Genomic DNA, 24,766 nt, shown 5'->3' on the forward strand with positions numbered 1-24,766 from the left:
CTGCGTAAAAAGTTCAATTGTTGGTGGCATTTCTCCAGGAAAGGACTGGATTGTGTTACTTACATGCATGGGTTTGGTAATACTGATAGTAGGATGGACTTAATTTGCAAGAAATGTTTGTAAAAGGGTCTGAATCTTGATCTTTTATTTAATCTTGTAATACCCATATATGTTTCTCTGTTTTAAAATGATTAGAACATTTAAATGTAAATTACTAGGACTAGCAACAAAACACACTTGGCCATCAGTGTGTAGAGTAGGGGACCTTAGCTAACTGAGCAACTTGGTGGTATCACCTGCATTAAGGCTTTACTGGCTGTTCCTTGGGATGCCAGGAGTAACACATTCCTTTATTTGAAACTGTCAAGTAATGTGCCTTGTATAAAGCCCCACTTGATAAAATCCGTTTCATTCAGCATCATCATATATGTGAAATACATGCTTTCCAGTATCTCCTTGACTGTTCAAGACTCTGAGTGTTTCACTCATCGCATTCTTTTTAGGCCACAGGCAAGATGGACGAGAGCCAGTTTGTAGCTGTCACCAGCACCAATGCTGCCAAAATCTTTAATCTGTATCCAAGAAAAGGCCGGATTGCTGTAGGATCAGATGCTGATGTTGTTATTTGGGACCCTGATAAGGTGAAGACTATAACAGCTAAAAGCCATAAATCGGTAAGGAGGAAGAGAAAACCAGCAAGTAAAAAGAAATGTCACTGTTGTTTTTCAGCTGTTGATCTAACTTATGTGAACAACATATGCATGGGTTATAGAGGAGTGGGGTAACTACCTGCTCCTGTTCTGGAATGGGTAAATATTTCAGGAAATGAAAGCATGGAATTATTCCATTGGAAGCACTGGGATCAGGAAGGTTTTCTTTTACTTTGCGTGTAGCATTTCACTGTGTTTTGCATACTTGTGGCTTGGCACTAGGTGTGAATCAGCTGCTGTGCAGCTGAGGTTAGTAAAACTGTGATGATAAATTTACAACCAGCTCACTTCTTTTTTGCTTACCTGAAAAGAACCTGATGTTATAAATTGCATAATTAAATCAACAGTATTATAAACTATGAGAGATGATTAAATATTTTGATGATACAGCTCTGATCAGCCTGGGGGTTGGGATTTTCTATTTAATCCCCAAGCTTTGCTGCATACTGCTCTACCCTTAGCGCAGAGTACCAGAGACTCAACAGTCGCTTCAGTTTTAACTGCGACAGCTTTTATCCTATGTGTTGCCTATCTCAAAGTTGTTATCTTCCTGTGCAGTGCTTTGGTATTTTATATTGCGGAATTCTTCCAAAAGCTTTACTGGAAATCCAGTGATGTGCTTTATATTAAAAAGGCAAAATCTTTAGAAACCTCTAAAAAGTAAGTTCAGGTGATTCAATTTCTGTTTCTGTGTATGCTCACAAATATGTACAAATGAATAGAAATATATATTTGGATACATATGAAATAGTTCTAGCTATAAGAAATAGTTACAAAGGTGATAGACTCCTATAACCAAGTGGGACCTTTCAGCCCATGATTCCACAGGCTGAAAAGTTGTAAATCTGTTTTCAGATATTGTCTTCTACTATGCTTACAGTTTCTTCTGGTTTGGTGTACATCTGATAAACATTATTCAGCTGTTACCCAGATCATGAGGGCAAAAACTGGGGGAAAAAAAGCCAAAACAACAAAAACCAACAAAGGGAAAACGTATGTGAGACTGTGCTCAAGACAGTTATGTCGGTAGTGTGTTAGTAATGACTACTGGCACTTTGGCATTACCCTGTACTGTTTCTGTCTGGCTTATGCTTCTGTACTTGTTTATAATGTTGTGTCCAACATTGCCAAAAGCTTTTCTAGACAAATCATATACTTGCGATTACTGTTTTCCTTTGCTCAGGAGGCTGTTAACCTGTTAGAGGAAGGAAAAAGACTGTTTTGACATGATTTGGTTTTTGATGGTATTTGTAATTTGGCTTGTTCTCCTCTTGTTTTATTCAAAGAGCTGACATTAATCTCTTTACTTACTCTTTCCCCTTGGCTCCATGGACATTAAACTCAGGGATGTGCATGCACCTTACAGAATCACAGAATGGTTGATCTTGGAAGGCACCTCGGGTACTCATCTGGTCCAAACCTCCTGCTCCAGCAAGGCTACGTACAGCAGCTGTGAAGGGCCATATCCAGACAGTTTTTGAATTGTCTAAGGAGGGAAACTCCACAACCTCCCTGAGAAACCTGTCCCAGTGCTCAGGCATCCTAGGTCCTTCCCCTATACCTGTTATTTTACAGATGGCCATCACTCCTGCTTTCTTCCAGTTCTTATTTGTCATTGCCACTGACCAGGTGTTCCTGATCTTTTCACCTTGAAAAAAGAGGGACTAAACTTGAATCACACTGAAGGTGCACATTCCTGCTTGCGCATGGACTAACAGTGCTCTGTAGTGGCTGTTACTGTACCGTAAGGTAGCAAGAAATACCTGCTGGGAAGGAAATGCATTGATGACTACTTAGCCCAGAAAAATCATGTGGTTATGCTCAGTTGCAAACCTTGTATTTACCTACTTCAGATCCTTGATGTTTACCTTCTCCTTTGCAATTATTGAGCCTGTTGTAGGAAATATTTACTTGGCAATAATAAATTGAATTAGAATTATCTGCTCCTTTCCTTGCAACAAGGACTGTAGTACAGTGAGGAATGGCTATAAATTGAAAGAGGGTAGAGTTAGATTAGATATCAGGAAGAATTTTTTACTGTGAGAATAGTGAGACACTGGAACAGGTTGCTCAGAGAAGTTCTGGCTGCCCTATCCCTGGAAGTGTTCAAGGCCAGGGGGACAGAGCCTTGGGTAACATGGTTTAGTATGAGGAACCCCATGGCAGGGGGTTGGAACTAGATGATCTTAAGGTCGTTTCCAAGCCAAATCATTCTGTGATTCTGTATTTTCAAGAATAATTACCTGCTCTTTGACAGATCATTCCCATTTAGATTCAGACTTTTCTGGTCCTTTCTGGGCTTTTTCAGGCAGAAATATGTGTGTTGGCTCCTTGAAATTCCCTTACAGAGTCACAGCAGATGCATGGTGGGACCATGTCCTCTGGCTATCTGGCAGCCGAGTCACAATTTTCCTCTTATTAAGGCTGTTGTACTTCTAGAGGCTCTAGGTAAATATGGAAAGTCCTTAAAAAAAAAAGAGATAAGGCCTTGGTAGAAAGTGGGAAATGGAAAGGAAAAGTTGATCCAGGAAAGTCTGATCAGAGAGATTGTTTAAAATAGTTTTATATCTAACTGCACTGTTTTTCCTTCAGACAAAGCAATTTTATGCACACCTTAATGCCAGTTGTCTAAAACTGTGACTACAAATATGGGTTATAAGTTACTAATGAAAGAGATGTTGTACCGAACTTGCAGTGAATATGTCGGTTGATCCTCAGGCTGTTGAGTACAACATCTTTGAAGGAATGGAGTGCCACGGTGCCCCTCTTGTGGTCATAAGCCAAGGGAAGATTGTGTTTGAAGATGGAAATTTGCACGTAAATAAGGGAATGGGCCGCTTCATCCCTCGCAAACCTTTCCCTGAATATCTTTACCAGCGCATCAAAATCAGGAATAAGGTAACGTCAGATATTATTTAATCTTCTTTCCTGCCATACCCTCTTGGAACCACAGTAGCACATGTATTTTAATACTATTGTGCTAATACGAGTCCATATCAGATGGAATATATATGAGTTGTTCAAAACACGATCACAAAATTGGTTCCTTTGGAAGTGTGAACTGGTGTAACTGAACACTGTGAGCTACAGTGGGTAAAGCATATAATTGCTAGTTAGGCATAATTGCCTTATGTCCAGCTGTGCAGGCTTTTGAGGGGAGGTGGAACAGTGATAGAACTTACTTTTAATTAACATTCAGGAAAAAGATAAAGCTTCTTTGGGAGGAGGGTTAGCCAGAAGAGAAACAGAATTGTACATTTTTGCTAAGCTTTGCATACTGAACTGCCATGCTGCAGAGAAGAAAAGCATGTAAGCCAGAGATGCTTATTATATTTGGCATCTGAGCTTTTGTCAGTGTGTTTGCTGAGTATTAGCAGCATTCGCAGCTCAGAAAATTATTCTCTTGTGCTTAATAAAAAGCTTGGGAAATGATCAAGATTTGGACTGGATCACTTCAGGTTTTGCATTACGTCAGTGCTCCTCTGTTGAAAACCAGTTATCTTGGTACTAATTTGGGGTTATTTGGAAACTGCTTCTTGCCACTGAGCAAGCAAGTTACTGTGTGAGTGCAGGTAACAAGACAAGTTGACTAAAACTCCTGTTTTCTTCAACCAAGCATGTATCATAGGCTGTGAGGGTGGCAGCTGAAATTAAGTCTCCAAGCGGCTTTTATCCTCTGCCATTTCTTACACAAATTTGGTCAAGCTGTGGGGCACAAAAGGTCTGCACTTCTAATGAGACAAAGCACTGTTAAATCAAGTGCACCTGCAAAAGTTTTGCAAAATGCCAATCAGTCCTGCACTCGTTTTACATTATCCACTTAGATGTCATGGGCCTTCTTTGCGCTCACCTCTCAAGGGTTTAGCACATGGAGTGCTGTATGAATCAGTGACAGTGTCATTCAAATACTGAAAACAGCACTTGAAAAACAAGTATCAGAGAGTGGTGTCTGATAACAGGAGGTTGCACAAAAGTAACCGTGCTAAATAACCTGGGCCTTGCAAGCAGGCCTGGATTTTGGGAGAGACCTTTGATACTTAGAAAAGGTGTGGAAAAGGATGCAGAAAGCAACTGGTATTTTTGCACTTACAGCTCCCTCTGCTGCCTGCCGAGAGGAAGGGAGAGCAGAGTCATGTCGTGTTTATTTTCCCACTATCAAGTCTTATCGATTGGTAATATTTAGAATAAAAGCAGTGATGGTCATAGCCACCATATGAGTATGTCAGTGCATGACAAAGGAATATAGAAATAACATGTCAAACAAAGGGATGCAAAGCTGCAACCAGAAGTTAGCAGGATAAATTTATCCCTGGAACAGGAATAGCAGCATAAATTCCTGCCTTTGTGGGTCCCTGGAAGATGGATTCATTGCCGTGATTGGCAGCTGCTGTCTTCTGGGCATTAGTTTTGGCTCAGCCTGTGAGATGATGGCTTTTCTAATCCTGATATCCCTGTTCCCGAAAGCAGGGAAAATGCATTGTTTTCTGTAAGAGCTGGATCAAACCCCTGTGCGTAGTGTCTTCTATATGGTATTTTAATTTCACTGTTAACCTGTTGCAGAAATGGCTCTGAAACAATAATCTTACCTAATCTGAATGAAGAACCACCACAGATTTCTGATCTTTTTGATGAGCTTTGGATTCTGTGATTCAATGGCTTCAGGCTCGTCCTGAAAATTGGAACTGTGTTTAATATATTATTTCCTAGATTCCTGTGCTTTTAAGGCCAGTGAGGCTGTTTCAGTTGTTTTATCTCATATTCCATATAAGAACTGTATAGGGATAAAATCTAGAGACCTCAAAGTGAAATCAGAACTCAAATGAGAAGTACTCTATTGACAAACAGTCCCATGCCACATTCTAGCATATAATTGCTTTTCTAGTTGATGACAAAAGCCAGAAACTTTTGACATTTTAATTAAAAAGCTGTCATCACTTTTCATTGAGTCCTAGTAAAGATAAAGAGGGATCTGAAGGGAAGGAGCAGAGAAAATACAGGTAGGAGTGAAACTCCTGCCGTCAATATAGTGAATATCTATCTTGCAACAACCCGAGTGGGATTTAGCAGCTGAACCAACCCTGCTGACAAGCCTCTGAATTGAGAGAGGTGATGGTGACTGATCTTAGTTAAAATAAACATCTTGGGTCAGCCCCTGCTGTTCTTTTGAATCCCATTTCTCTCCACTGACTGTGAAGAAAACCTAATAAGGATCTTCCCCTTATAATTTTTATATATATATGTGTGTAAATGGAGAAAGGAAGGTTTGTCATTTCCTTTATATAGAAAGCAGACTGTAGCCTTGATAAGAATATATATGTGTTTTTAACTCAGAATACAGATCTGTGCTCATTAGGGAGCATTATCAGAGCATTCAGGATCTGGGTTTTTTTATCTTCCTCTTGATCTAGGTGGGAGGACTGCAAGGAGTCTCCAGAGGAATGTATGATGGGCCTGTGTATGAAATCCCAGCTACGCCAAAATATGCAACTCCTGCACCTTCAACTAAATGCTCCCCTGCCAAAAACCAGCCCCCACCAATCAGAAACCTCCATCAATCCAATTTTAGCTTATCAGGTAAGTCAGTCTGACTCATCAGAAATGTTCTAAAGCTGTGAGTATGGATTATTGGTGATAAATTTCAATTATAATTCCTTAGAATCATAGAATCATAGAATAGTTAGGGTTGGAAAGGACCTTAAGATCCATCTAGTTCCAACCCCCCTGCCATGGGCAGGGACACCTCACACTAAACCATGTCACCCAAGACTGCATCCAACCTGGCCTTGAACACCGACAGGGATGGAGCATTCACAACTTCCCTGGGCAACCCATTCCAGTGCCTCACCACCCTCACAGTAAAGAATTTCTTCCTTATATCCAACCTAAACTTCCCCTGTTTAAGTTTGAACCCATTATCCCTTGTCCTGTCACTACAGTCCCTAATGAAGAGTCCCTCCCCAGCATCCTTATAAGCCCCCTTCAGATCCTGGAAGGCTGCTATGAGGTCTCCATGCAGCCTTCTCTTCTCCAGGCTGAACAGCCCCAACTTTCTTAGCTGTCTTCATAGAGGAGGTGCTCCAGTCCCCTGATCATCCTTTAATCAGATATGAAAGTGTTATATATAGTCACATACATGCATATACTTGTGTGTGTGTGTGTGTGTGTGTGTATGTTTTTATACATTCTTTCCCTAGGAATATTTTACCAATTGCCAAATATTCAAAATGCTTGCAATCTAAATTTTTTTCTCTGCATGCAGTCTTTTAATATTATTTACCTGGCCCGTTGCAGTTACCTGAGGTCTCTGGCTGATGTGACTGAGCCCCCTTGGTGTTATGTACAGCTATTGGGACTTCGGTCTGGTGTAATCCATGTGGCTCAGACACCTCATATTTCTTTCTTGCTGCATCACCAGAAGCTGCTGAATGTGGAAACCTCTACTGTCCTTGCCCATGGTCAGCAAACCATGTGCAGAAGCTATTCGTATGCAGATTAGAGTATTTATTTCTTGTCCTCTTTGCTCTTGGAGCCAAAAAAATTTTCCATGGTACACAAGAAATAGACTGGAAAATCATCCTTTGGGGTTGTTGGAAATAATTCTTGTCATCTGAGGACAATTACAAGTGTGTCAAATGCTGATCCTTCAAAAGGCTAAAGCCCAATTGGTAAATAACTGGCTTATGATGTTATGAAAGTCACTGGATTTTCTCCCCTGTGGGAGCTGATGGTGTTTTTCTCCCTGACACATCCTGTCTTTAGAAACTAAATGGAACTTCTGGAAGAAAGCCCAAGGAGAGCAAATATTTTATCAACCCTTATAGTGAGCTGAAGTGTATTTTTGCCCATACACCTGGGGCCATTGTGAGCATATAGGGAGATGTGAAGATATGTAAAGCAAAAAAAGTGTTTAGAAATTTAACCTCTCATAATAATCACTGATATGTGGGATTTTCATAAACATCTGAAGCTCTGGATTCACAGTCCACTGCTGGCTCTCAGTACTACCAAGGCATCTAGCGGTATGAATTTGATCCAAATTAAATGCACGTTACTGTGTTCTTATGAAATGAAGCAGAACCACAGACTACGATAGCATTTAAAATGATGCTACACTTTTATGGTAGTCTTACATTGCTGAATGTGATCAGGCAATATTCAGCCTGGCAGAAAGCTTGCTGTCACCTTAAGCTTGACCTTTCAACATTTCAAAATGCAGTTTGAAGTGAGTGTGTGTTTGCAACAGCTCAATGCTCCTTTCCTCCTGGATTTATGATTCCTGACAACAGATTTACTGCACCATGGACTCAGAGGGAACAAGTATTATAAAACAGTGAGGCAGGTTTCAAAACTCCACTCTGCACATGTATGGTTTACGGGGGGGTTGTAGTTACAACAGTGTTTTCTATCAGGGTTTGATCTTGCGAAGGGAACCCAGTCTGTAGGGTGTCACCTTTGCATGGGCTCTTCTTCAAGTTGATGGAAAACAATTCCCCATGTGGGGTGAGCATCAGTCTGATCCTAAACGCTTAATCCTATACTTCCTATCAGAGACAGCTGGAGCTAAGAACAGAAATGTGTCTTGGAGGTTTGTGTAGCACTTCAGTCAGGGATCTGGCTCAAGAGATACCTGCTGATGGTGGTGTGAAGGAAGCACAGCTGGATCTAGGTAGGTAAAAACTCACTGCTGATGGTTTGTTCCTTTTCATAGCTTTGTCCTCATTTTCTGTGGTTGCAGGAGCTCAGATAGATGACAACAACCCACGCCGCACTGGCCACCGCATCGTGGCACCTCCTGGTGGTCGCTCTAATATTACCAGTCTTGGCTGAAAAATGATGGACAGAAACACAAGGATGAAGGATCGTGGGAATAATGTCCGTTCCCTTCAATATCTGTGTTATCAAACCCACAGTTTTATTTGGTACTAATGGAAATAAAAATTGAAATGTCTTTCTTTTTTTCTTTTTGTATAGGAAGAGGTGAAAATAGTGTGGTGTGTTTGCTTGGAACTACTTGCCTCACAATTGTGCTTTCATGCCATAGTCACCTTAAAGCATGGTGCTTCCATTGCCCCTTTAGTGACTTACAGGTTTTAGCTTTGTCTCGTAACTGAATGATGGTTTCTTTGCACCCTTTCGCTGTATTAGACTAGTTGATGCATGTTACTGAGTTATTTATGCAAGTTGCATTCTGTGAGTGAGTCCCTTTAGAACACATTGCCAATAATTGACTAGACGCAATGCCAAGACTAATGTCCGTATTTCAGAAACGTCACCAAAAACACTTATGAAGGAAGAAAATGGCCATCTTGAAAGTATGGAGTAGAGTAGTACAGGCAGCTTCTGTTTCATCTTTAATTTATTATAAACCCAAGAAGCACTTCTCAGACACAGAAAATCATCAGGACACGTAATGACAAATGGTCTCTGTAGCACTTGTCTGTTCCCACTCGGTACGTTCCAAGTCTGTGTCCTTCTTGTTTCCATTTTAGACAGAGCCATAATTTATACACACCGATGCCATTGCCACCCCTGCAGGGATATCTCCATCTGGGCAGTAGTGCTCTCCTTCTGCATGAGATTTTTGGTACTAACAGATAATCCAAGTTGCCGTCGGATTTTTAAAGTTTTTTGTACAAAGTTTTTCCTTTGTAATCACATGCATTTTTACTTACTCTACCGTATCAAGATCTACTAGTCATGGTTCAATTTCTGAATTCAGAACTTGTGAAATAAAGGAAATGAATTGATGGGTAAGTGTCTTCCTCTGCTTTCCAGTGCGGTTGCTCAGTGATTGAAAACATAGAATGGAGAAACTTTACAAAAATTTCTTTTAAGTTGACATCATGTGAAAGAAGAAACCTCCTTTGATCACAAGGGGTGTTAAATATATATATATATGTCTGCATAAGCATACTACAGCATGCCATAATCTGTCCTAATTAAATAGAGCTCATAGTAAAAATGTTCTCACTATCGACATTGCAGCTGCCTCAGTTTTGGCCAAATGAGACCTAAATGAGCTTTCTCCCAGGACCTTCAGGCCTGCATCTGATTTGCTTGAAATGGTAGCTGATTGCCATCATCTTCATCTGTAGTACAGAATGCAATCAATTACCATTTAAAGCTTGGAAAGTAGCCTACCTGAAACCTGTCTTCTTATTCTGAAGCCAATACGCTGTCACCTCCAGTTTGCCCAGAAAAGGATCCGCTACCCTGGAAAGCTCCGTTTCAGTCAGCTTGGTCTGAAAACCTGGCAGCAGAGCTGGTCTGAACAGCCAGCTTTTGCTTTGGCTGAAGCAGTGAAAGAACACTGCAATTCAGCCTGCAGTGAACTGGATGGATTGTTCCCAAAAGAAGGGGAAAATTGAAACTTTTCATGAACAATCCCATCTGTTAAGGATTCCAATTAATGTTTCCTATTGTCTGGAGAGTGCCCTCATCCGTAGGCTTGCTTGCTCACTTGGTGATGCAGGTATTGTATATGAAGTAAAATACTGCTAGCAGAGAAGCCTGAAGACAACCTGCCCTGGAATAACCCACAGCCTATCAGGTAAGCCAAGTCTCCATCGCCTGTTCCAACCCATTTGCTATGAGCATTGACAGAGCCAGCAACAGCTCTGGTAAACTGACAATAGAAATAAGGCTGGTTTGTGAAGCTGTGCGGCAAATTAATTTGACACTGTGTGAAAATTCTGGAGCTGCTGGTTACAATTTCCTTAGTGATTTCCTGGTGTGTGTTTGTGCAGGTAGCTATGGTTGGTCCAAACAGAACTTCGCCATCTACGAGGCTTATCACACTCGAGGTGGCAGAAATAATCATTGTGTAACTAGTACTGACAGATTCCACTTTTCCAACATACTAAAGTACATCCTAAAGCAAAGACCCTTTGCCTTACAAGCTGGTCAAGATCCACTGTTGTTAACATGCGTTTGTTTTTTCACAGTGAAGAGCCTGTGAAATAAATAGGTGTGGGTGTTTGTGAGGCACTTCATGGTTCAGTGCTTCTGTGCAAACAAAACTTTGCTTGCCAGGTCAGTGTAACTGCTATGATTATTCCAAGGAGAAATACACTGGCATGCCTATAATGTTCACAAGCCCCAGCAGCCTCACTGCTGCTGCCATGCTACTGCTGGGGCACAGCCTGCAGGAAGCCCATGGATCCTGTGGCTTGCCTGGGTCCCTCCACATGGACATGCAGTTCTACCTGGATGTGATTTTTTGGGAGCACAGGTACCTTAGTGCATAGTCGTCAGGTGAGGTGAAGGATTTCTTACTTTGATGGTTACTGTGATATACTGTCAGAGAGATGGCATGTGCCATGGAGGGGTTAAACAAAGCAAAGTGGTGCTTCTCTTATCACCTGGAGGCCTATTACACAGCAGTGTCACTGCTCCTATATTGCTAACCTGTCCTTAAAGAAATAAAACAGCAACAGTAAATGAAATGTGGATTAGCTGGTGATCCTGAATACATTTGTGGAATAGGAAATTCTGCTTCAGTTTGATCCCTTATAGCAGCATCAAGCTGGGTTCAGTTTGTGCACTTATGGGTTGGGAGATGTTTTCAACCACAAGAAGAAAACAATGCAAAACTTTCATGCTTTTTGAATCGTCAAACTTCTAAACCTTTGCAGCATATAACCCTGACGTAGCCTTTATGTTGTAACATTGGCTCTTCCCTGTTGCTGTTGCAGACCTCATAAAATTAGTCCCTATGACCAGTCTGAGGGCTATCTTTGCTAGTCAAGTGATGTGGATGAGAAGGCTGGATCCATGGATTGTTTCACGAGTGATAGTTTGGACCAGTTTGTCTTGTGTTACAGTTTGTCTGCTACCAGAGCAATACAGTTAAAGGTTTGAATTTTAGCATTTGTAGCAAAGCCTTTTAATTATGATGCTAAGAGTGTACCAGAACTGACCGCTGTCCCAGCCATTAAATGTTTCTCATAGCAACACATTGATCTTCATCCTTGAGAACTAAAAAGGCACAGGTCTGATGACCATCTACTACAAGTTCTACTAGCCAACAACATAAGCTTAGGGGAGGCCAGAAGAAAAAAGAACATCTACTGCTAATATTCCTCTGAGTGTTTCCCTCATTTCCAGTGCCTTGTGATATCTTAAGAAGCAGCAGCAGCTTTGTACTCTGTAGCTGTCAGTGAATTCTTCTGACATGAATTTGCCAAGGTGCTTTTAAACTCTGGTTAAAATCTTGGCATTTATGGCTTCCTGGATCAAGGAGTTGCACAGCTTAATGCATGATGACAAAATGCTAAGCTAGTCTACTTGGCATCAGATAATTCTTGTCATTTAGACCCGGCAGCATTAAATCTCAGTGATCTAAACAAACTGATTTGAGGATAGTTTTTCATCATAATTGTGGTGGAATTTCTACAAGCCTTCCAGATGTTTTTCAGTGATGACAGAGGGGTATTCAAATGAATATAAATTGTACATGGGAGATGAAAGTAAATTGTATATAGGAGAGGGAATAATGTCTTACAATGCAGTAAAAATGCAGTTTGGGATATTGCTTTGAGTTGTATGTAACTCCTGAAGTATTTGCAGTGATTTGGATAAATCAGTTGGGTCTCAGCCCCCCTCCCTGACTGCCTATTCTGTAGTTTTCTAGCACAGTGAGCTGTACATGCTATCCTTAAATATAGTCATATATAATGCTTTAAAAAGCTTTAAGCTTAGCTGCTTCTTCCCCACAACTGAAAATAAGCCAACCTATGAATACATCAGTAACCGCAATGCTGTTTCTGAAAATCTTCAGTGGGCAGGGTCCAGACCTTTGTCCCCTCCCCTGATGCTCTAGAGAGCAGTAGTGATGAAGGAGCTGATATCAGGAGCTCTCCCAGTGCAGCAACAGCTCCCAGAGAGCATGTTGAACAGAAGACTTGTAGGTGCCATGATGGAGAGACTGAAGGCGCTTAGGACCCTTACGTGTGACTTAGAAGTGCTTGGTTACATCAGGAATGAAACTACCCATATTGCACAGGAATGTTGCACAGAACTCAACGCACAGAGGATTTCTGCATTTTTCTATGGCAAAGCTGGTTTGATTCTTGTATGATGTAACGATACATTCAACAACTCTAACACCGTGCCTAGAATTTGAGATAGATACACTCTTGTCATACAGCTGGGAATGAGACAGAGTACAATCATAAACCGTTGTAGTAACTGTTACCCTTGATGTTAAAAAAATGGAGAAAAAAGACCTGTCATTTTTCACCTGAATTTCTGCAAGTGTTTTTGATATGTACCTGATCAAAGCTCCTTGTTAGACTCTCCAGAATAAGCAAAAGATTTGCATTATAAAGCGTTTTGAGCTGTGACAGGCACCTAGATATCCCATTGCTGCCCCATCTGACATCTACTATGCTGCAGACTGCTCTCACCTGGCAAAACTGTGTGCAGTTTCTCTCCCAGGAACCCTCTAGGCACAATCCCTTGCTTGCAGCAATTTCTACCATCCCTTAAAACACAGGGAAGATACAAAGGAGGGGGTGGGAGGGAAGCACCAAACATTCTGGTAACACATTAGTAAGAAAGATTTTCGGAATCATGGAAAGATTTAGCTTGGAAGAGGTATCATCTGGAGTGCAGGCTCCTGCTCAAAGCAGGGCTAACGTCAAACTTAGGTCGATCAGGATGTTGTGCACTCTCAAGGATGGATGTTCTGCACTCTCTGAGTTGCCTGTTCCAGAGATTCATCCATTTCATGGCAACGAATTTTTAATCCCTAATGGAATGTCTTTGCTGAAACTTGTGACTATTACAAGAAGCTGTGCCTATTTGGCTGGTGATGAAGTATTTCACAGCAGCGAGAAGAAATCTTGGTCTCTGTATTGTTCTGTGTTGGTTCAGAAATAAGCATTCCCATGGATCTAAAGTAAACTGAGGGCTCTGAGGTAAAACCCCCCACTCTGTAATGACTGTCAGGAGATGGGAGGCACATCAGCATCAGGATACAGAAACTGACTCTTCTTATGGTTAAAGTTGAGTAACATAACATGTAACAACAGAATGATAGGATATGTTTAGGTTGGACATTAGGAAAAACTTCACCGAAAGAGTTGTCAAGCATTGGAAGAGGCTGCCCAGGGAAGTAATACAGTCATCCTCCCTGGAGGAATTTAAAAGACGTGGAGATGTGGCACTTAGGGACATGGTTTAGGGCAGTGTTAGATTTACAGCTGGACTCAATCTCAAAAGGTCTTTTCCAGCCTAAATGAATCTGTGTTTCTACAACATCAAAGTTGAACAGTGCTTAAATGAAGAGCAACTGTTGTAAGCTTAGCTTGGCATTTGCTGTGCTTTTTTCTTGTTCTAACGAAATTCTGCCTTGCTCAGTATCTGCTTCACTGATGGGGAGTGATGGCAAGTGCCATGCATGAAATCTGCACATGACTTTAAACAGGACAGTGAATGCATGGAGGAACTCACAGACGCTAAGAATTCAGTAACAGGGGCAAGAGTAGCGGGTGTTTCGCCACAAAGCTAGTGAGAATGTGGGAGAAGTGAAGACGTGTCTGTCTGTAGAAGCTCCAGCCCAGGGATGTTGGGCAGCTGGAGCGGCTGAAGCGCTGGGCAGAGGGATGCCTGCACCCACAGCCAGGGGGACTCGCACCCTCCCTGGCTCCTTCCCGGTGTTCCCTGCCTGTCACCTCCACCAGGAAGGGGATGAGAAACCTCGCTAGCTGCCCGGGAGAGGGCACTGCTGCCCTGCTTTTGGGATAATCCGAACCCTTTCCACGTTTTCTAATGGCGAGAAAAAGCCATTTCAGGCCTGCCTAGCCAAAGGCATCACAGTACGCCCGGGAAGACGCCGTGTGATTAGAGACCCGGCTTCTGTAATTAGAGACCCTGCTCGGGTGATTGAAGACTCGGGTTGGGTAATTAGAGACCCTCGTGTGATTAGAGACCCTGTTTGGGTGATTATGCTGCATCCTAACTGTGATAGGAGCCGCTGCTGCCCTATGTGGTTTAAATCATCAACTCTAGTATTCAAAGCTTGCCATCTGTATAGAGCACCCTGCAGAATTAAGATTTTCAAAGGTAATAGCCTGCATCTGTTTCTAAAAAGGCACAACAAGCAGCAACTAAAATGTCCAGCTCAAGAAGGCAGAGAGACCATAGAGCCCCAGTACAGAAATATCCAAATCAAATGCTTTAAGAGGCACAATTTAGAAAACAAATTTATTTTTTTTATTTAAATGACTGAAGTGAAAATAAACCATTTAACAACTGTGTGTAAAGTAATTCATGTGGTGGCACTTCAGTCTGAGGTACACTGCAGAGCTGATGTAGTGTTTCTGTAGTATTTTCCATCATACACCAAAGGACAGCCTTTTCATTAGCAAAATGTATGTTCATCTTAAAAAGGCAGGAAATTTTCATTTGATGAAATCTGTAAGATTGCTGAAGTGAGGCAATTGATTGCACAATACAGGTGCTCTGTACAGCCAGTAAGAACTAGCTGCTTTGCATAAAAGAATTCCCACAGGAAATGTAATGAGCGTAACAAAGTATGCTGGAAACAAAGAGTATACTTAAGGAAGAAGACTAGAAGTATAAAAAAGAAAACAGCAAACTGGTTTTGTCCCCTTTTTCCTAAAAATAATTTGAAATCTGATACAAATGCAGAAAAATACATTCATAAAAATCTCCGTACAAATTTTAAGAAGTATACATAGTCTTGGAAGCACTAAAACATGACAAAAGAGGGAACAAATGTAATCTTTGGACATACCGATGCCATCTGAAGTCTGTTTACATATTCTCTGCATTTCTATCTACTTTTGTAAGTCCAAAGCAGCAATCGCAAAGTATTAAGACCAAATCTACCACATTTAGGGCTCAAAAGCAAGTGGTACTTCTCAACTGTAATGAAACCTTACTGAGATACACCAACTGGGCAACCAGCCTAGTGTGGATATGGTCTCATACAAGCGTACTTTCTTTGGTTATATTCCTAATCTAAAACTAACTCTCCTCCACATTCCTCAAGCTATCTGGAAGAGCTCATATTAAAGACTTCCTTGTTCCCCCGTAACAAAACCAAGTGGGAATGTTTTATTAACATCTAAAGGAAGTTGGTATTGATTCTTGGTCTGTGGCTAAAGGAGATTTCTCGGTTATTATTGATGTTCTTCATTGTTTCTCAGTAAAGCATCTCAGTAAATATTTATAGCTGCTGAGATTCCCCAGAAGAACGCTTCTGTACTCTATGTTCAGGCAGCTCATATAAATGCTTTTTCTACCTGTTGCCTCTCTTTTTTAGCATCTTGGAGTTTTTCCTTGGTTCAGGCTCACTTTCATGTGGACTCTGTAACCTCTCTCTGAAAGAAATACAGAAGAAAAATAAAACTGTAGACAGAGGTTTTAAAATGCTGTAATTCTCTCTCGAATTAAATTAATTTTGATAAGAGAAGCAAGGTGTTTCTTATATAACTTCTGCATTCAGTTTTCAGCTGCCTCTGCTGAGGCTGCCAAAACAAAGATGCATAAACGTTCCTTTGTTGGGTCCCTGTTCCCTACACATGTATCCCTTTTTGGCTGTGGGAAAGGAGTGTGTGAAAAGGGTTGATGCCATCAGGGAAAGGAGCCATCTCCTGAAGTCAGTCGCAGGCTGAGGTCACTCAGGGGATAAATACTTTTCCCCAAAGGCCTGTGGCTCCTGAGAACCAACTGTTTGCTTTGCCTGTCAACAGGATTTTCTCTGCTCAATATATCAAGCCCCAGCGACCAGCTGGCTGGTTTGATCTGCCCGTAATAATCAGCTGGCATCTTTCAGGTTTGTAGTCATTTCTTCTCCTCTAGTTAGCACCCCAGCATAAGCCAACTGAAACATCTATCAAGAAAATCATTGTTAGAGCTGCTACCCTCATCAGCCAAAGACTGGCACTTGCCTTTGTTCCTGAAATAAAGGTGGAAGTTGAAAGCCTAAATACCACAGACCATATTTTGGTTGCTACATGTCAGCCTAGTTCCACTGGATTCACTTGTCTCTGATGATATATGTTGTCTGTGACTCGGGTTTTAAAAAACCTAATTAAAGGAAATTTGTATTTCTCATTTCTTTACCTAAAATCAAAGTTATTTATAGAATACACAGCAGCACAGACAAGCAAACTCAGATGGTTTTCCTAAATTTAGAAAAGAATATTGGGGAAAAAAGGTCAAGTACATGGGAGAAGTAACCATTAAAGAAGCAGCTCAGCTAGTGCAGGCATTATATTTTGGGTCTGACTGACACACATTCCTGCTTATGAAGCAGATTTTGTACTGCTGGGTGTTTTTTCACATACCGTATTTTTAGCCTCTACTGTACCTGAATAAGCCAGAAGTCAGTCCAGGGGGCTCCTGGATATTTTCATGAGAATCATCTTTTTCTGCTGATTGTGGTGACTGAAAGGTCTTTCTTTTTGTTTTTTCCCCTGAATTGCCAAATATACATGGATTTAAACAAACAAACAAAAAAGAATTTATATAGTAGAGCTTGTTTGGTTTTGATTAACCTAAAGCAAAAAAAAAATATATGCTAACACTTCATACGGACATGTTATCATTCCACTTTGCATTAGCCTAGCACATTGGATTTTTACCATTGGTTAGTTCTCACGGGTCAGACCCTGAATTTTCATACTTGCTGAACACTGCATTTCCATGAGGTACAACAGTTGAAAGCTCTACCATGTATTTTCTTAGTAAGTAGTTGCAAATGGCTTTTTACTACCAGCAAACAGATAAAAAGCCAATTCATTATTTTATTTGAATCAGAACAATCTGATGTTAAAAAGTCACTGTTTTTAGGGCCCTGAGCTAAGTTTCCCTGTATCCTGGTGCCTACCAGGGCAAACAGCTCTGCACACCTGAGGAACAACCGACTAGGCAGAAAGCCGCTTTTCCCTTTCTAGCACCCCCCTCACCTTTAAGCATCTTTCAAATGTAATGCCAAATGTTTCATTCTGATAATGACAGGAGGACTGCATGACTCAAAGGATGAGAATTTGTGTGCTCCACCCCAAATGTGGACCAGGAAACACAACCGCTATGCTGACAATTTGTTTCTAAGTATCTCTTGAGCAATGAATTAGTCTAAATTGTTAAAACTGCAGTGAACTCATATAAATACTTCAAGTTTCCTGATTCAGTAAGATTTTACTTTTGAGTATGTGTGTGGGAAGGTGATTCTTCCATTCTACCAGAAGGATGACTCTGGTGAGTCATCCCTCTGGTGGAAAACTCTGCGTGATTAAGCTCTGCTGTCCACCAAAAGACTGTTGTTGAGGTGAACAGAGCTGTTTCTAAAGAACATTATACAGACATAAAAAGTAATTTTGGTTTGAGTAAGGTAAAACCTTATCTCAGTGAACACAAAGTGACTGACTGGTTACAGGAGTAAGGAATGGTGATGCTTATTTGTGGCTGTGCTACTAGCAAGCTGGGTGATCTTGGAGGGCTGGCTTACTTTTCTACACCTGGATTAGGAAAATGGCACTGACAAAAGATCTTTCCTGAAACTCCATTGTATTTTATTGCAAAATACACACTAACATGTGGAATGATGTGGGGTTTTTTTTAAACAATTCAGGATTGTACCAACCTACTGCCTTGCTCCTTTTGGAAGGCTTCTTCTTCACAGCCACTGGAACTCGGGCCAGCACAGCCAACTCCCTCACAAAGTCCTGCTCTGCTTCCTGCACACAAGGATAAACCAGAAGTCATTTAACACAACACAGCTTGATTCTGGGTTATGTTATTCTACATGTGGCATGTCAAAAAAAGGCACATGTCATTGCAGAAACACAGGAAACAATATGGCTACCATCAGGGAAGCATTTCCTAAAAGACAGTGGTGAATCTTAGCTCTGATTTCAACTAGGACAGCAAAGAGATCCTTACAACCTCTCTAATGCTTTGCCATGGACGGCTTCAGATCCATAAGTCATTTTACCCTGATTTACCTTTAGCTGATTCTCCAACTCAGTTTCTAGGTGATGCAATCCCAGCAGCTTCTGTCTCAGAGACTCCAGACGAATTTGCTGCTGCAGTTCAAATTGAGCCAAAACCTTCTTTTGCTGTAGCACCATCCTGGTCAAGAGAAATTTAAAAGTACTGATGTTCAGTTCAAATGAGGAATACAGTCCTGACAAAGTGTATTTAGAAGGTTTTGTAGAGAGAAAGGCTCTTTAACAGTATCAGTCCATCCAGCTTCTGCTTGGACAAAAAGTTCTGCGCTAGATTTTTAGACAGATTTCACTTATTTTAATGACCCGTCTCTCCATAAAATAAAAGCTCCTTTCAGAGGTAGGAACTGAAGCAGGAATTTGGGCGGTCCATTCCTGGACTTTGGGAGCTGAAGTTCACCTCTAATGGTTTTAAAGTCTGCTTTTGAAACCATTGTATGTTTCTAAAGCCAGCTTTACTGTCTGCTTGCCAAAGAGACAAGCTGTTAGAAGATCAGGTGTGAGGATAAGGGATTAAGAATTAGGCATTTCATCTGGGGCTTTTCAGCATCAGATTGAGAATGAGCCAGAAATGTGGTAATTCAAAATTTGGCAATTGAGAACATTAACAGCTATATTCTTTGCTTGTTTTACTTTGCTGGTTAAAGATTAATAACAGTAGAGCCTGAATGGCTGCAACTTCGCTGAACCTGTATTTCTTCTGTTCTCTTGCCTGATCTACCTTGAAGCAATGCTGTCAATCACCCATCACATTCCTCAGGTAAGGAGATAACACAAATGGTTTCTGACATGTACGCATACTGCAGTTGCTATTGTACTGGCCAATGCTCAGAGAAGGTTAGCTTGCAAAATCTGTTTTTTGAGCTCACACTCATAACCCTGCACCAAGAGCAAAAGGAAATAAAACAATGCTGAGTTTATCAGAAGTTAGACAAATTAATGGAAATTTTGTCATTAATTTACACAGGACTGGGATTTGACTGTAAAAGAAATCATAATGACAACAGGAAGATGGGTTTGCTGTTACTTATGGTTATGAGGCCAGCTTAGATACTGAATAGTTACATTCTTCAATACCATACTTCTGCTTGCATGAAGGCAAATTTGATTGTATTTTAAGACACTAGAATGGATTATGGCAGAAAAAAACCGAGACAACCGCTGAAGGTGAATTTCTATGTCAGAATAAATGATAAATTTTATAATGGATAATTAACAGGTCTTTTATAAAGCCCTTTATTACATGAATCCATCTCTATACCAATTCAAACAAGAGTGAAAAACAGAAAGTGGGCAATGATTTATTTCAATTTAGAAGTAACAGAATGTCTAAAAAAAGAATTAACCTCTTTACAATGTCAAAACTGCAGTTGGTGTTTTGTTTTGGGTAAGAAACCAAGAGTAAATAAATAAAATTATTACAAAAATATATCATGTGCACACCATGTCATGCAGCTCTTTATGACAACTTACTCCTTTGGAATGGCACTGCTTTTTGTCTGGATTCTATGTTTCATAAAATCAGTAATGAATTAAATGTGATTTTTATTTAATTAACATTTGAGGGATTTTTCTCTAAATTTAGTGCAAGTAATCTTGATTGTCCAAGGCATTTACTGAACTCTTACTTGCCATTTGAAGTATTATTTATGCTTCAAACATTTTCTCTTCATTATGGTGTATGTTTACTCAACAGCAAACTAACAAACACTTTTGATGTTCAAAGCAGAAAGGATGGATCGCAATGAATTAGACAGCATTGGTTCCCATCTTCCATTTATGTTACATTTCTTTTAAAATTTGGCATGTGTTTTGGCAGTGGTTTTCATTCTCTCTTTTCAAACTGTCTATGTATAGTTCTTCAGTCTGTAATTAATGAGCATCAAAAAGTTTATTTAATAAGAAAGTAATTCTCAAGATCAAAGGGCAGACGCAATTTGGCAACAGATATTTGTTTTCCATCAAAGACAAATATAAAATGCAAACCCAAGACATTTATTCAGCTAGACATTTATGCAGATCTGCAAACACTCATATTTAAATAGTCAGCAGTGCTGCTGCCTGCTCTTACCTTTGATGGACTGCGGATGATACACTCAAGAGGCCTTTGGTCTGCTTTTCTTTCAATGCTAGTTCACTTCCTTGTTTCTTCTTAAGTCTGTTCCTTTCACTTCTTTCTACTGAAATAATGTTTTTGTAAATCTTCTGCTCAAAATTACAAACACTGACTTGTAGCAAACTTACAATTTACATTTTGCATCAGCACAAACTAATCCCTGTTCTAGGTAGTCTTTCAAAGTTACTGCTCCTCAGAGATATTGAGCACTTTTTACACACTCTTGCTCTGCCACTGTGATTTATTGCACAAAGAGTTTGTGCATCATTTACCTGAGATGTCACTGAATTCCTATTATTATCTACTTCTCCTAATAGGTTAACTTATTAACATGGAATTCAAAGCAGAAATTTTATGAGAAGTCCTTGATGCCTTAAGCAAGAACTGTGATACCTAAATGAAAAAAATGCAATATAAAGAAAACCTCCACTTGGACGTCTCAGTCCTGGGAATGCCTAACTTCACTAGATGGCCCCTCATTTGATGGTAAAGCATTCGGGGTACTTTGTCATATGCTCATACTCTGCAAGTAACTTGGTGCTTATCTGCTGACCAGGTTCTGGAGTCTTGCTCCCGAAGTTCTGCCTGGTAGCAAGGCTTGGAGCACATCTGTCAAACAGGACCAGTTTCCTTGTACCACTGCTTTTAAATATAACACAGAAGGAGTGGTGTAGATAGGTACATAACAGATCGGGATACACAACATTCACTTAAGGAGTATCCAGCCTTTTCCTAACACTCAGAGAGGCTGACCAGGTGTACCTTTCCTACCAAAGGCACCACAAGGGAGCAGTTACTGAACATGCTCTGGGCTGGGTTGGGCTGGCTGGAGGAGGTGAGGTGTTCTTCACCTTTTTTCCTGTGACTGTGCCAGAAAGACCATAAATTCAGATTTACTAGGTCAAAGGCTGCCCAAAGAAGCAAAATCTTCTAGCCTGACATTAAGCACAGTCACTGGCAGAGTGCTCCTTACTCCCATTTAGCTATCACTGAATGAAGTACATTAGAAATTTCCTATGTGGCCATTCCAATCCCAGGCTATCACATCTACTATGTCATTTATGCAGTACAGTGGCTCTATTGCCAACAGTGCTCTTTCCATCTTGTGTTTCAGAGAGAGAAGTTATGAGAGTATTTTGTGAGGAGGATCACACTCTCAGTGTGGTAGTCCTACTTGGAGATCACCTAACAGATCAGCCCCTTCTAAAGAGGAAGAAACATGGATGTTATACCTCCTGGTTGAGCTTGGATGGAAAGTATTTGACTGGTTGGCAGGATTTACAGTGTCCTGGCTCTCCCCTGGAGCAGAGCTCCAGGCCATTAAGAATCACAGAGAGAAATTTAAGTGCTTCTGGTGCCAATACAGAGCTGAAATGAGAAAAGGAGTGGAGCTCTACATCACAAATTTGGACTTGGGTTAAAGAAGGAGTTAGATGTACTAAAGCATCAAAGTCCTTTATTAGACAGTAGTGCTCACTCCTAATGTAGAAAGCACCAACAAAGCTGAAGCAGTTATCTGTTGATCCTGAAAATCTCAGCCATGCTACACTATGTACATGTGGGTTTGCAGTATTTTTTCACTGTGCAGTCTGTTTGATCTGTGAATTTCAGCTGGTTTTCTCTCTGGCCACCCAAATCTAAAACACTCTGGCTTTGATTACCAACATAAGTACTTTCATCCTGTAAGCCTGTAGGCTTACATTGAAGCAGCAGAATTTTCTTTTTCTTCAGTTGAAAAGAGAATATGTTCTTCTTACACATGCTATTTTCTTCCTTGTAGTTCATGGAACACCAATACACTGAAATAATAATATATGCACACAAACTATAGGAGAAAAAATAATCTAAATGAGCAATCATCAGAAAGCCAACTGTGGTTCTAGTGACTGGTATTCTAGTCTCACCACCTAACTGAGAGACCAATTGAGAACAATCTTAAAAAAGAATGATGGAGCAGAACACTGGTGTGTAATGACATCCATCTCAGCTCGGATCATTGAAGCACTCTGGTCAAAGTTTAATTCCTGTTTAAAGGAACTCAAATCAAGGGGATTTTAGACACTGTAGTCAGGGCCAAATAGTTCTTCAGAGGAACTTTGTGAGAACTCAAGTAACTGACTGCCTTGCTAGCTCCCAATGCTAAAATACAGATTGTCATTAATTCCCCGCACAGATTTTGCTTTACCCTAGAACTTCAGCTTCCAATATTAAAGTCTTCAAGATTCACAACAGTGCAGTACAGAACAGATTGGTTCTATCTTACAACCAGTGAGCATACTAGATACCACTGGGGCTCACAAATCCTTCCTCCCATCTCATCTCTGGATCTCATCCTTGAGTGGGTACACCTGTTCCTCTTTAAAAACTTTTCTGTGGTTAAAGAATCTTTTCTATTTAAAATTGCTACCCTAGTTCTAGAAAAAAAAAAACAAACCCAAGATTCTGTGTGTCTCAGATACTCAGCCTCTGAAACTACTGCCGTTTTGCTAACTCGCTAACTTCATTTAACACCAACAGCCTTTATCCTGGGGAAGGGAAAGTGTCTATACAAAAGAAATAAATAATCACATCTTGCTTTTGTTCTCCTCTCCTAAAGGGATTGAGCAACTAGAAATGATTCCACGAGAAACTGCCTGTATTTATGTCAGATTGAGCAGTTGATGAATCTTTTCAGCAGTTTCACAACAGTCACGATTGACAGCTAAGAAACAATGAAGTATCTCATAGAGTGTTCCAGGATGGACGTGCTCAGCTTTTTGGTGTCTCCTCTAACACAATTCCTCAGTTTGAGAGACAACAACATTTCACTGAGCCAAAAAAAAGGAATAAATAGAAGAATCTGCTCCACAAAGCTGAGGGTGATCGCCTCAGAGGAAGCAGACTGTCTGACAATTATGTTTACGGTTTCTAACATGGAAGCAGGGATTGCAAACCAGATCTCCTCCCTTCTAGGGAATGGATCATAGGTGCCTGTCATATACCCTCTCTCTTCCCCCTATGAATATTAGATTGATTAATTTTACTTGCATATATTAACATGAAAGTTGAACAATGTTTACGGTTGACATTAGCTGTACAATCTGACACTTGTACAAGTGTGCTTTCTAAATTCTTCTGCCCTATGTTGAGGTTTAGACCACCAGAAAATCAACTGCTGGTAGTTGTGATGATGGTGGGATCTCTGACCTTGGCTTGCTGAGCCAGAGTTTGTAGTTAAACTATAACCTCCAACGCTTCCTCATTGTTCTCTGTGTGTCTGTATCAAACTTTGAGTAACAGGGTCCCGAATCTATGACTGTATTTCACGTAATTATAACTAAAACCAATTCTACCGCTACTCTTTCAAAGATGGAAATGGACCTACATATTCATTTTGCTTTGTTGCTTAAATAACAGATTTCTGTTCTTTCTGTAATGGTAAGAACATTAGTTTATCTGTTTAAAAAGCAGAATTATCTTACAGTTCTCAATATCATACATACCTTGTAAGGATTTCAATAGCTGAAGCTTTTTCTCTTCATAGCCTTCTGTGATTTTTCCTAATTCCTGATAGTAGCTTTGCACCAGTCTATCGATATTATTGCTGGTCCCATACACACTTTCTACAGCAGCTTCCACCAGTCTCTCCTGCATTACACAGTACAAGTCACAATTAATTTTCTAAGTCCAAAACTGAAGTGCTCTGGTATGTCTAAAACTGAAGACCCCATCTAATTTTGCATGTGCACATAAAATTGTGTATTTTGTGCTTTGAAAATGTGGCAGACTGAGATGCTGGAAAACAGCTATTTCTATTGATCCATTGAATATTTCAACATGAAAAAGTATAGTAAAATCCTTATAATGTGCCTCACCTCCACCTGGGAAGGGAACATTCTCTATCTGTTCAATCTTTATATCCGATTTTGCCTGTCAACCTGACTGCCAGCAAACTAAATCAGTACATGTGAAAGTACTAC

General features: G+C 40.4%; 2 protein-coding genes across 3 annotated transcripts in view; one reads left to right on the forward strand and one right to left on the reverse strand.

Moving 5' to 3' along the window:
* CRMP1 (collapsin response mediator protein 1) overlaps positions 1–9,457 on the forward strand; it is a 53,421-nt gene extending 43,964 nt beyond the window's left edge. For both annotated transcript variants that reach the window (XM_061468932.1, XM_061468941.1), the window contains exons 11-14: positions 504–674; positions 3,429–3,608; positions 6,119–6,284; positions 8,446–9,457. In XM_061468932.1, the coding sequence (XP_061324916.1) occupies positions 504–674; positions 3,429–3,608; positions 6,119–6,284; positions 8,446–8,537 (609 nt within the window). In that variant the 3' untranslated portion in view covers positions 8,538–9,457. The remainder of the gene's footprint in view (positions 1–503; positions 675–3,428; positions 3,609–6,118; positions 6,285–8,445) is intronic.
* A 5,905-nt stretch (positions 9,458–15,362) lies between these two features.
* EVC (EvC ciliary complex subunit 1) overlaps positions 15,363–24,766 on the reverse strand; it is a 59,107-nt gene continuing 49,703 nt past the window's right edge. Inside the window, exons 16-21 of the mRNA XM_061469044.1 lie at positions 24,290–24,434; positions 20,763–20,871; positions 18,689–18,815; positions 18,328–18,421; positions 17,053–17,158; positions 15,363–16,060 (exon numbers count right to left, since the gene is read on the reverse strand). Coding sequence (XP_061325028.1) covers positions 15,979–16,060; positions 17,053–17,158; positions 18,328–18,421; positions 18,689–18,815; positions 20,763–20,871; positions 24,290–24,434 — 663 coding nt within the window. The 3' untranslated portion in view covers positions 15,363–15,978. The remainder of the gene's footprint in view (positions 16,061–17,052; positions 17,159–18,327; positions 18,422–18,688; positions 18,816–20,762; positions 20,872–24,289; positions 24,435–24,766) is intronic.

This window comes from Pezoporus flaviventris, unplaced genomic scaffold (genome assembly GCF_033815535.1).
Source record: "Pezoporus flaviventris isolate CSIRO_AGI_PZ_B2104156 unplaced genomic scaffold, CSIRO_AGI_Pfla_v1 ptg000002l, whole genome shotgun sequence".
Taxonomy (NCBI): domain Eukaryota; kingdom Metazoa; phylum Chordata; class Aves; order Psittaciformes; family Psittacidae; genus Pezoporus; species Pezoporus flaviventris.